At 40.3% G+C, this 11997-nt stretch overlaps 1 protein-coding gene across 1 annotated transcript; it reads left to right on the top strand.

The window, feature by feature from the left end:
• Nucleotides 1–697: 697 nt before the first annotated feature.
• On the top strand, nt 698–1554 carry LOC120080447 (uncharacterized). The gene is made up of 2 exons (XM_039035104.2): nt 698–1032; nt 1134–1554. Exons 1-2 carry the CDS (start codon nt 698–700, stop codon nt 1552–1554), a joined length of 756 nt encoding a protein of 251 aa, XP_038891032.2.
• Nucleotides 1555–11997: the final 10443 nt, after the last annotated feature.

Here is an 11997-nt window from a genome sequence, read left to right as displayed (position 1 = left end):
ACACAGGGAGCCACAGTTTTCATTAGACCAGTTATCAAGGGAATCGAGGCAACCCTCCGGTCTTCATTAATCCGGACCATAGCCCAGGTAATTTTCAAAGTATATCACCCTATGACCAATCGTTCTTATCAAATACCTCTTGCAGTACCTCGTCTCTAAAGACGTCATTGAAACATTATATCGAAAAGAGCGAGGGAATTAGACAATTGCAAGCTGCCTCCCTTAGAGATTTGGAATAGTAGATTGAACAGCTTGCGATTGAGTTGAAGAATAAAGTGCCTGGTACCAGTTCAGGAGCATCGAGGCCACGAGGTAAAGAGCAATGTCAAGCAGTGACATTGAGAAGTGGTAAAACAACAACCCCTATGCCACCAGTACCAGATTCAATAATAAGAGCAGTAGATTTAACTGTCGATGACGACCAATCAACCAGTAGTAGAAAAATTATCAGTTAAGAAGTAAAAACATCTACATGAGATGAAGCTCAACAAGACTTGAATTCTAAATCAATGCAACCTCCAATTAATAAAATACAGCAAGAACAGGACCTCAACGAACAACCAACAAAACAAGCGGCGGGATCCTTTATCTTTCCCGTCCAGGCTGAAGAAGAAAGATGATAGTAAGCAATTTCAGAGGTTCCTAGACGTTCTCCGACAACTACACATCAATATTCCATTAATAAAGATCTGGACAGATGTCGAGCTATGTAAAATTCCTCAAGGATATTCTAGCTAACAAAAGAAAGATCGGGGAAAATGAAATAGTTGCATTAACATATGAATGCAGTACACTGTTTCAGAACAATATCCCCATCAAAATGAAGGATCCTGGGAGTTTTACATTGCCCTGCTCAATAGGAGGGAAGAAGGTCAGAAACGCGCTGTGCGATTTAGGGGTGAGTATAAACCTAATGCCCTTGTCGATCTTCAAGAAGCTGGATATCGACAATGCAAGACCAACCACGATTACATTACAGTTGGCCGATAGATCGATAATGCATCCCGAGGGCAAAATAGAGGATGTACTCGTGTAAGTGGATAAGTTTATCTTCCCAGCGGACTTTATCATATTTGATTATGAAGCCGACAGAGAAGTTCCTATCATCTTGAGTCGCCCATTTCTCGCAACAGGCGAGTGCTGATCGACGTACAAAAAGGAGAACTCACCATCAGGGTTGATGATCAGCAAGTGAAGTTCAACGTTCTCAATGCGTTAAAATACCCAAGTGATATGGAGAATTGCCAATGTATTGAGGAATTGCGAGAAGAACCTTGGCATGAGCCCCTAGAAGAGTTGGAGGAAGAAGATTTTGGAATCGACGCAATGTGGGAGGAGAATTGCGCCGCAATACAAGTTGAATCAAATTTTGAACCACTCAAGTTATCTGAACGAACATCGCAATGCACTAAGCCATCCTTGGAAGAACCACTCGTGCTAGAGTTGAAGCCGTTGCCTGTGCACCTCAAGTATGCTTACTTAGGAGATAACAACACGTTACTGGTTATCATTTCTGCCCCACTGAGTAAGGAGAAGGAAGATGCACTCATCTAGATCCTGAGAAACAACGCAAAGGCTTTAGGATAGACCTTGGCAGACATTCGAGGAATCAGTCCCTCGTATTGCATGCACAAGATTCGTCTGGAAGAAGGAAAAACAGGATCGATAGAAAGGTAACGTTGCTTGAACCCTACCATGACGGAGGTAGTGAAGAAAGAGATAGTGAAGTGGCTGGATGCAGGTGTCATCTATCCGATATCTGACAGCAGCTGGGTAAGCCCAGTGTAGTGTGTTCCGAAGAAAGGGGGGATGACAGTCGTCACCAATGACAAGAATGAATTAATTCCCACATGTACAACCACGAGGTGGAGAATCTGTATGGATTATCGCAAGTTAAATTTGGCCACTAAAAAGGACCACTTCCCACTCCCGTTCATTGATTAGATGTTAGATAGACTTGCTGGGAATGAATTCTTCTATTTTCTTGACGGCTATTCAGGGTACAACCAAATTGCAATTGCACTGGAGGATCAAGATAAGACAACCTTCACGTGCCCATTTGGTACGTTCGGATTCCGTCTCATGCCATTTGGACTCTGCAATGCATCAGGTACTTTCCAACGATGTATGATGGCGATATTTTCAGATTACTTGGAGGAGTTAGTCGAAGTATTCATGGATGATTTTTCAGTTTTTGGCAATAATTATGACTCATGTTTATCTTATCTTAAGAAAGTCTTAAAGAGATGTGTGGAAACGAATCTTGTTCTGAATTGGGAAAAATGCCACTTTATGGTTGAAAAAGGAATTGTACTGGGTCATAAAATATCGAAGGCATGGTTGGAAGTTGATCAGGCGAAAATTGATCCAATTTCCAAGCTACCCCCACCAGTGAACGTGAAAACACTTAGGAGCTTTCTGGGACACGCTAATTTATTTGCAACTTATCCCAGATCGCAAGGCCCTTAAGTGCACTCCATGAAGCTGACCGTTTGAATAATTTTGATGATGCGTGCACTGAAGCATTTAACACATTGAAAGATGCGCTCATCACTGCACCCATTATGATTGCGTCGGATTGGACGCAACCATTTGTGTTGATGTGTGATGCTAGCGAATATGCTATGGGCGCAGTTTTGAGTCAGTGCAAGGATAAAGTATTACATTTTATCTACTATGCGAGTAAAATGTTGAATAATGCACAGTAAAATTATACAACCACGGAGAAGGAAATGCTCGCAGTGGTATTTTGCACTGGAGAAATTCCGCCAGTACTTAATCGAAAAAAATGTTGTGGTGTATACTGATCACTCTGCGATAAAATATCTGATGACAAAGAAGGATGCGAAACCGAGGCTGATACAGTGGGTGTTTCTCCAAAAGAGTTTGACCTAGAAATAAAAAATCAGAAGGGCACCGAGAACCAAGTCGCTGATCATCTGTCAAGATTGGAAAATCGCAAGGTTCAAGGGAAAGAAAAAGATATTGAAGAACGATTCCCTGATGAGCTACTGATGTCAGTAGGCATTAATGTTCCATGGTATGTGGACATTGTGAACTTCTAATTTGTGGCTAAGTACCGAGGTCTATACTTACTAGTAGAAGAAGAAACTGAGACATGACGTCAAATTTTATTTTTGGGATGACCCATTCCTATACCGACTTAGACCTGATCACATTCTACGTCGATGCGTTCCTGAGCATGAAGTTAAGCACATTCTTGAGCTTTTTCATGAGTCCTCTTACGGAGGACATTTTGACTATCGCAAAGGTCCTACAGAGTGGCTATTTTTGGCCAACACTGTTTAAGGATGTCCATGCCCACGTGGTTCTGTGCGACAGATGCCAGAGAATGGGGAATGTGTCTAAAAGAAATGAAATGCCTTTGACGTCAATCTTAGAAGTTGAATTATTTGATGTATGAGGAATCGACTTTATGGGCCCATTTCCACCATCAGAAGGTCATCACTACATCCTGGTCGCTGTTGATTATGTATCAAAATGGGTTGAGGCCATGGCATGTGCCAAGAACCATGCGGCCACAGTGGCGAAGTTCCTCAAGAAGAATATCTTTGCCCTATATGGGACGCCACGAGCCTTAATTAGTGATGAGGGCTCTCACTTCATCAACTGCATAATCACCAACTTGTTGACTAAACTTAACGTCAGCCATAGAGTTGCAACCGGTTATCACCCACAAACTAACGGGCAGATAGAGATTTCTAACCGAGAGATCAAAACTATCTTGCAGAAGGTAGTTAGTATCTCCAGGAAGGATTGGTCACCCAAACTTGATGAAGCACTGTGGGCATATAGGACTGCCTATAAAACTCCAATTGGCATGTCCTCATATGCTCTGTTCTTTGGAAAAACTTGCCATCTTCAGCTCGAGTTGGAACATAAGGCAATGTGGGCATGCAAGAAGCTGAAATTTGACTTAGCAAGTGCGGGGAAAGTTCGAAAGCTGCAACTGAACCAGTTGGTCGAATGGCAAAGGGACGCCTATGAAAATGCCAAGATCTATAAGGAAAGAACCAAAAAGTGGCATGATGACCGCATAAACAACCGGACATTCATCGAAGGTCAATAGGTATTACTGTTTAACGCACGTTTGCGATTGTTTCCAGGGAAGTTGAAGTCCCGCTGATCTGGGCCATTCCAAATAAAGACTATCTTTCCTCACGGAGCAGTGGAACTAACAACTGAAGACGGAAACAACGCATTTAAAGTCAATGGTCAACAGATAAGCCTTATTACGTGGGCGATGTGGAACGACGCGTGGATACCATTGACTTGGGCAAGCAGGATTAACCGCTTGCGCCGGGGGGGGGGGGATGCTATTACGGTAATTCTGAAAACTTTCTCCAATCAACATCCCTATCTATGTTTACTTGCTTTATTTATAGCTTTCACGTACTGCTTTCTAAATTACATTATTTACTGCTTATTAGAATTAGCCTTTAATGCTTTCTATATTTTCCTTCAATTTGATTTAGTAGTATCTTTCATGTCATGTTTAATTCCTTTAATTCGTAGGCATTAGTAGCGATGCTCTTAAAATTTTTGTGAATGAATGGATAAAAAGTTAAACACCGCAAAGTCTTTTCAACTTGGGTTATTGATGAATTAAAAAAAAAGAAAAATAAAAATTGGTATGTAACGCAATGATGGGTGCATTTCATGATAACAGAAACCTTTGCGTCCATTACACCCAAATGCATTGCATTGAGGGGTGTGTTACGCGCGTATGTGTTCTTTGCCCGTCCTTAGCGAAAATGCACTATATTGAGGTAGTGTTGTGCTGGTAGCAATACCGTGTGCCCGGTCCTCCAGAAATGCATTGAGTTAAGGGATGTGTTGCGGGAATACATGCATTGTTGCCTGTCCTCAGCAAAAATGTATTTGCCTTAATGGAAGCGTGGTGTTAATTTTTAATCGTGCACCCGTCTGAATCAAATTCAAAAGATAACTTAATTCATTATTTTTCTATGTTTAGCTAAATTCTTTGATTCTTTGTACAGGAAAAAAGTTTTGTATTGCGTTAATTGTAATTACTTGTATACTTAGTTAATTTTCAATACAACTGAGTAGCAATTCTCTCTATATGCCTGTGCCTCTTCTTTATCATCCTTTGTCAACTTTGCGATATTCTTAATCTTTCTTATTGCGTTATTCATTGCACTGCCATGATGTATAATATGAATTCACTTAGGAGCATTTCACACACTTTGTAATTTCTAACTAACACTTAGTTAATTCATAGCTTAGCAATGCAATTCGTAGGTTAGCAATGCTTTAACTTTTACCCTTCAAAATTCTGCTCAAACCTTCTTTTCAAAATTTTGTCTAAGTGTTTGTCTATTCTATCCAAACAACGCAATGAGGACATTGAGCATCTCTAAATTTGGGGGTGGGGAAAGTCTGAGCAGATGAGATCAAGAGTATGTGGTCATTAAGAAAAATGCGCTCATTATTTCATAAAAAAAAATTAAAATTTTCATATAAACTCCAATGTCAGCGCAAGGGAAACCTCGAAAACAATCCCAACCTGATAAGAGTTAAGTTGTGAAAGGACCCTGCTCGTAGTTTAATGTTCGCATGACACCAGTGGGAGCAAGCCAAAACGAAGGTGGGTTTCCAAGAACAATGCAATATGATAAGAGAAAAATGAGAAAGAAAAATAAAAGAAACAAGAGACAACTCCTCTGAAATTCATGAGTTAAAGTTGAGATTGGCACACAACCGTAGTTGGATGTTCGCATGACACCTATGGGAATAGGCCAAAACGAAAGGTGTAACTATGACCAACGGTCTCTAATAAATGATGCAAAGTTTGACCACCGCATCCAGATGCATCAAGTTGTTTTGACAAGAAGAGGTAAACATTCTTTTTAAAACTAGAAAAGCATTTTTTAGCAGAAATTTGTTGTGTAAAAGAATAAAGTAGGGCTTTGTTATGAATTTTCAAGGATAGAAAGAAATTGCATTGTTAAGTAATGTTACCTAGGTGGAGCATTCGGAGCAACCAATCGACGCAAAATTTAGGATAGGAATTGAGCATTATTGTCTTAGTAGACGATATGCCTGAGGAAAAACATATATCTAAATTTGGGGGTGTGATAACTTGTAGAAATACAAGTTATTTATACTGCTTTATTTAGATATTGCAGCCAAAAGAAAGAAAAGTTGCATCAATTGTATGGAAATTAGCTAAGAAATGCGGGAATTATAATTTGTCGTCGATACACCTACTGACACCATTGCGATGGTAGAAAAGAATATTTCAAGTCTGTTTTGCAGGAAATCAAGTCACCACATGCATTCATGGCTTAAGAGAAAAGGAACAATGCATCTATGTCGCATTGTGCCCATCATTCAGGAATGAATAGACGATCAATGCAATGACGGCGCATGCAACAATCGATCAAGAGCTAAGCGATTAACGTAACTTCAACCACATGCAGTAATAAAAAACAACACCGCATGCGGGCAACCGATCGAAGATGCAAAAGAGAAGCGCAATTACGAAGGATTTAGACACGTGTACAGCAGACTATTGTGCATTTCTGACGGGATTGATTACCTAACAGAAGGAATATTCACTCCACCATTTTCGGAATTTCCATAACGATAAAGTGGGGTCTACACTGCAGAGAGTCCAAGCTGACCCTATAAATAGCCTCTGAAATTCCATTGTAAAATATACTTGATACGGGCATATTTTGATATTTGTATATTGAGAGAGAAACTGGTCTGAAGAGCCTGATCGGAGAAGATCCGAGAAGATTTAATAGAGAAGGCCGAGAGGTGAGTCTCAGGGTAAATCCTTTCAATCCCCGCCGTGAATCACTGTACAAAGGTCACTTCTACCGGACGAGCAAGCCTGAGAGGGAAGCTCTTCCTTCCATTCACTCCATTCGCCGACAAGAAAATCCATCATCCAGATCTGTGTTAAGACGTTGGAACTCTTCTATATTTGTTTCTATCTCTTATCATCAATTGTATTCATCTTCTTAAATCTCTATCATTCACACCATGTATCAGACGCTAAATAGTTGTATTGAATGTCAAGATCATTTTCATCTCCATCTGTCTATCTATTTCCGTTCCTTCATTAATTGCTTTCTCCATGATGTTTTCTTAATCCCTTGGTAATTAGCATGAATCTAACAAGTAAATTAATTTGTACTAAAGAAATAAATATGTTTAGTTAAAGCATGCTAGACGACATCTTCACCTGTGAGAGCAAAAGTGAAGATGTCATTCTGCCTGTCGAGAGAAGGTTAGAAGAATGCGTTAACTAGGAAGCAACCTTGCGTTCATTACGTTCATCCCTGTTTCACCACAGAGATATGGGAACGAGGCCGATCACTGAGAGGTGTACGCCAAGGGAAAGAGGAACTGTAGTTATATCTTTAACGCAATTAATAACTTGCGATGTTTATATTAATTACCCTTTCTATTTCTGTTTCATATATAAAGACTTGCCACTGCATAACACGACCCTTTGTATAATCTTCACTGTCAGTCTCAATCTCAGTATCATGTATCAATATCCTGTATCTTGTATCATAATAGCTTAGGTTTACTTTTATCGCACTTTATTTTATTATCGCAACTTTTCTTTACCGCACAATTTTATTTTACTGCAACTTTAAATACCTGTATAAACACAACTTTTATTAATTGAAAAACCCCCGGTCGCATATATCACGAACGTAATGCATTGACTACGCAATCCTTATATTCGACCTCGGATCATTCCGAGAAACTTGCAGTGGAATTATACTTGGTTTCAACGCAAGGAAACTTGTGACAACGCATAGCATACTACAAGCATTCCATGAATAACGCATACATCTAGAAGTAGTATCGCATATCATCGCATCACATTATGTGCGAACATATAGGACACTCCTGCTCACAGGTCTCCACATAAATGGCCAGAATCAGACCATCTGTAGTAGTTTATAACACTTGTAAACCTCTACAAAGCGGGTCGTATTCGTAGTGTCACCAGGATAAGGTATCCCTCCTTTAACCTTATACTACAGACCTTTTAGGTTATTACTTAAGGCATGATCCACTTGTATATCTCATATACATGCTTAAGTTTACATAAAATAACCGCAGATCTTTGTTTATTGGATATGAGTTAATGCAGATAAAATAACTCTTATTTTATTTATAAACAATGTGTACAAAACTGTATACAAACTACGAGACTAATGTACAATACATGAAAAAACAGTACAATATACAATAAACTAGGGCATACTGTATGCCTCAGTATCATCTCCCACTTGCCCTAGACAAGATGCCACATGTCTCGTTGACCCAGACTCTTCAGATGACCCTCGAACACATTAGTTGTGACAGCCTTTGTAAATGAATCAGCAATGTTTTGCTCCAACGCGATCTTCGCGACTATCACATCACCGCGATGCACAATCTCCTTTATCAAATGATATTTCTGTTCGATATGCTTGCCTCTACGATGACTCCAAGGTTCCTTTGAATTTGCCACAGCTCCACTATTATCACAATATAGAGTGATCGGCAAAGACATATTTGGAACAACTTCCAAATCTGTAAGGAACTTCCTAAGCCAAACAACCTCTTTAGCAGCTTCACAAGCGGCTACGTATTCGGCTTCCATAGTGGAGTCCGTAATGCATCCTTGGCTTGATGCTTTGCCAAACTACAACCCCTCCATTTAGAGTGAACACTGACCCTGATGTCGATTTTCGAGAATCTCTATCAGTCTGAAAGTCAGAGTCTGTGTATCCTGTAAGGATTAAATCCTTATCTCCATACACGAGCATATAGTCTCTCGTTCTCCGAAGATTCTTGAGGATTGTTTTAACTGCCGTTCAGTGATATAATCTTGGATTAGACTGATAACGACTGACAATCCCTACTGTATAGCAAATGTTAGATCTAGTACATAACATTGCATACATTAAGCTTCCAATAGCCGAAGCATAAGGAATCTGTCTCATCTCCTCAACCTTTTGAGGTGTCTTAGGACACTAATCCTTAGACAAAACAATTCCATGCCTAAAGGGTAATAAACCCCTCTTGAAATTCTACATCCTGTACCTAATCAATATTCGATCAATGTATGATGTCTGAGACAAGGCCAACCTCTTGTTCTTACGATCTCGAATGATCTGGATCCCTAGAACATACTATGCCTCTCCCAAACCTTTCATTTGGAATTGGTGATGACGGGCAGAAATGCACATCATTATAGGCCTTTTATTTAGAATTATGAGGGCTGTTAAGTAGAATATGTGGCGAATATGTTATGAATTCATGAGAAAACGAGTTTGCGTCGATCGACATTAAGAATCTCGGCTAACCCATTATTATGTGTTCAATTGTTTATTTTTGTAGCAACCGCAGAAGTTGATCGCATACGTGGGAGCCAAGCTATCGTAGAGACGATCGCATGCGCGATCACATATGCTCGACGCATGGATGTTGCGCCCATCTATCGCATGCGTCCATCGCATAGATGTTGCGACCGTCAAGTGAATGCGGTCATCGCAGTAAGATTGGAGCTATAGAATAATAACCATAATAGAGGGATGACCGCAAGGTTGATGGAATGCAAACATGAACGCATACCTCGGGAGTATTAAAAGATGATGTTGACATTTCACCTACCAAGCCGTTAGCAGCAAAGATTCAGAAAAGGATCATCGCGCCGCGAGTGTTGGATTCAGAGCAGGTCCATAAATGCTGTCAGCGATCAAGCTCTATAAATAGAAGCCGTTGAGCAGAATTTCAAATCATCCAAGGTTTTTCGCCTGAGGCTCCCTGCCTTAGGGCGGATCCTTGTGATCCAGACCAAAGCGTGAGAAGTTCTTCATCCTCTTCAATCATTCCGAGTGACAACTGGAGCCTTCGCGGGAGTTAGAGCTCGAGAGTGTCTACTCCACCGCCCATCCATGGCACCACCGGCAGCCTTGACACACATCTACTGGAAGCAAGACATTGTTTCCAACTGGCCCTCCATTTCTCTTCTTTCTTTGTATTGTATTACATTTTGGCTTAAGGAATTAATACATTTTGTGATCAATACATTTCTATATTTTACTTTGACTCCATCTCCATCTTCATTTACTTAGCATCCTTAACTTTCATTGCATCACTTAGTGAGACTGTTAGAGTATCGCATACTTAATCATGCGACATAGGAATATGAAGCATGTAGCAAACCACTGGGAGGTGTGCGTTGCACGAGTGTTGTGAGAAAACCTTATTTGCTTAGTGTGAAGTTGTAGCAACGCTTGTCTATAAGCGGGCGCAATGCTTGTCTATGAGTAAAATCAGCAGCAACTAACTACTCGGGAGGGTAAGTAGTTGGTTACATTAAGCAATGTAAACAAGTGTTCACTAGGAATAGGAATAATCTTACATCGACCAGGTCTATGCGATTACCTTGTCTTATGAGCGCATCATTCTTCATTTAGGCATACTTGGGAGAGTAGTCTAAAAACCAAATCTAAGTCTCAAAACAGCGGATTGGATCGCATAAGCAAGAATGGGGAACTAGGAATAAGCTCCATTTGCTACTACATAGCGCATGCAACCTTTAAGTAGGTTATGGTGGTATACAGTCATATAGAGGCTTAGAAATAGGCTTCTCGACACTATCGCATATACATCGCATGTGTCTACGTCAAGTGTGTATAGCATGATCGCTTAGCTTGCGTTTGCTGGGGTTGCCCTTGCAGTCAAGCTTAGTGTTGCAGTGAAGACATCCTTGCCTTTTTATCTATTTTTCCATGCATCTTACTATGCATTAACAGTTGTCGTGTCTCTACCTCTCATTCACACTTCCATCGCTTAATCTGTTAGTTAGGAGTAGGAGTAGTGTTTAGCTCATCACCCTCATCATTCTTTTATTTATTCGCCGCATACATATCACCGCATACCATTTAGCTACAAGTCCCTGAGTTCAACCTCGGATCACCCGAGAAACTTGCATTCTCGTTATACTTGGCGAGAGCGCAAGAAAACTGTTGACAGGAATACATGGTCATTGCATATGAGATGAACACATACATTTCATTCCAACTCATGACCACTGATAACTTGTAGACATACAAGTTATTTATACTGCTTTATTTAGATATTGCGGCCAAAAGAAAGGAAAGTTGCGTCAATTGTATAGAAATTAACTAAGAAATGTGAGAATTATAAATTGTCGTCAATACACCCACTGACACCATTGCAATGGTAGAAAAGAATATTTGAAGTCTGTTTAGTAGGAAATCAAGTCACCGCATGCGTTCATGGCTCAAGATAAATTGAACAATGCAACTATGTCACATTGCGCCCATCATTCAAGAATAGACGATCAACGCAATGACGGCGCATGTGACAATGGATCAAGAGTTAAGCGATCAACGCAATCTCAACCGCATGCGATAATAAAAAAGAACACCGCATGCGGGCAAACGATCGAAGATGTAAAGAGCAACACAATTACGGAGGATTCTAACGCGTGTACAGCTGACCATTGTGCATTTCAGACGGGATTGATTACGTAACAGAAGAAATATTCACTCCACCATTTCCGAAACTGCCTTAACAATAAAGTGGGAACCAAAATGCAAAGAGTCAAAGCTTAGCCTATAAATAGCTCTGGCCATTCCACTGAAAAGATATGCTTGAATATAGAGAAAAGTGTATATACTGATTTGAGAGAGAGACTGGTTGAGCGACTAATCAGAGTAGATCCGGGAAAAAATAAGAGACAAGGTCGAGAGGTGAGTCTCCAGGCAAAGAATCCTTTTGATCCCCACCGTTGAAGCTCTGTACGAAGGTCACTTCTACTGGACGAGTAAGCCTGAGAGGGAAGCTCTTCTCTTCATCCACTCCACACGCCGGCAAGCAAATCCATTGTCAGATCTGTGTCAAGACGTTGATACTCTTTTGTATTTGTTTCTATCTCTTTATCATTAATTGTATTCGTCTTCTTAA

This window comes from Benincasa hispida, chromosome 1 (assembly GCF_027475165.1).
Source record: "Benincasa hispida cultivar pf3 chromosome 1, pf3_genome.v1.1, whole genome shotgun sequence".
In the NCBI taxonomy this organism is placed as follows: domain Eukaryota; kingdom Viridiplantae; phylum Streptophyta; class Magnoliopsida; order Cucurbitales; family Cucurbitaceae; genus Benincasa; species Benincasa hispida.
Note: the sequence above shows the minus strand (reverse complement) of the source record. Positions and strands in the feature narration are given on the sequence as shown.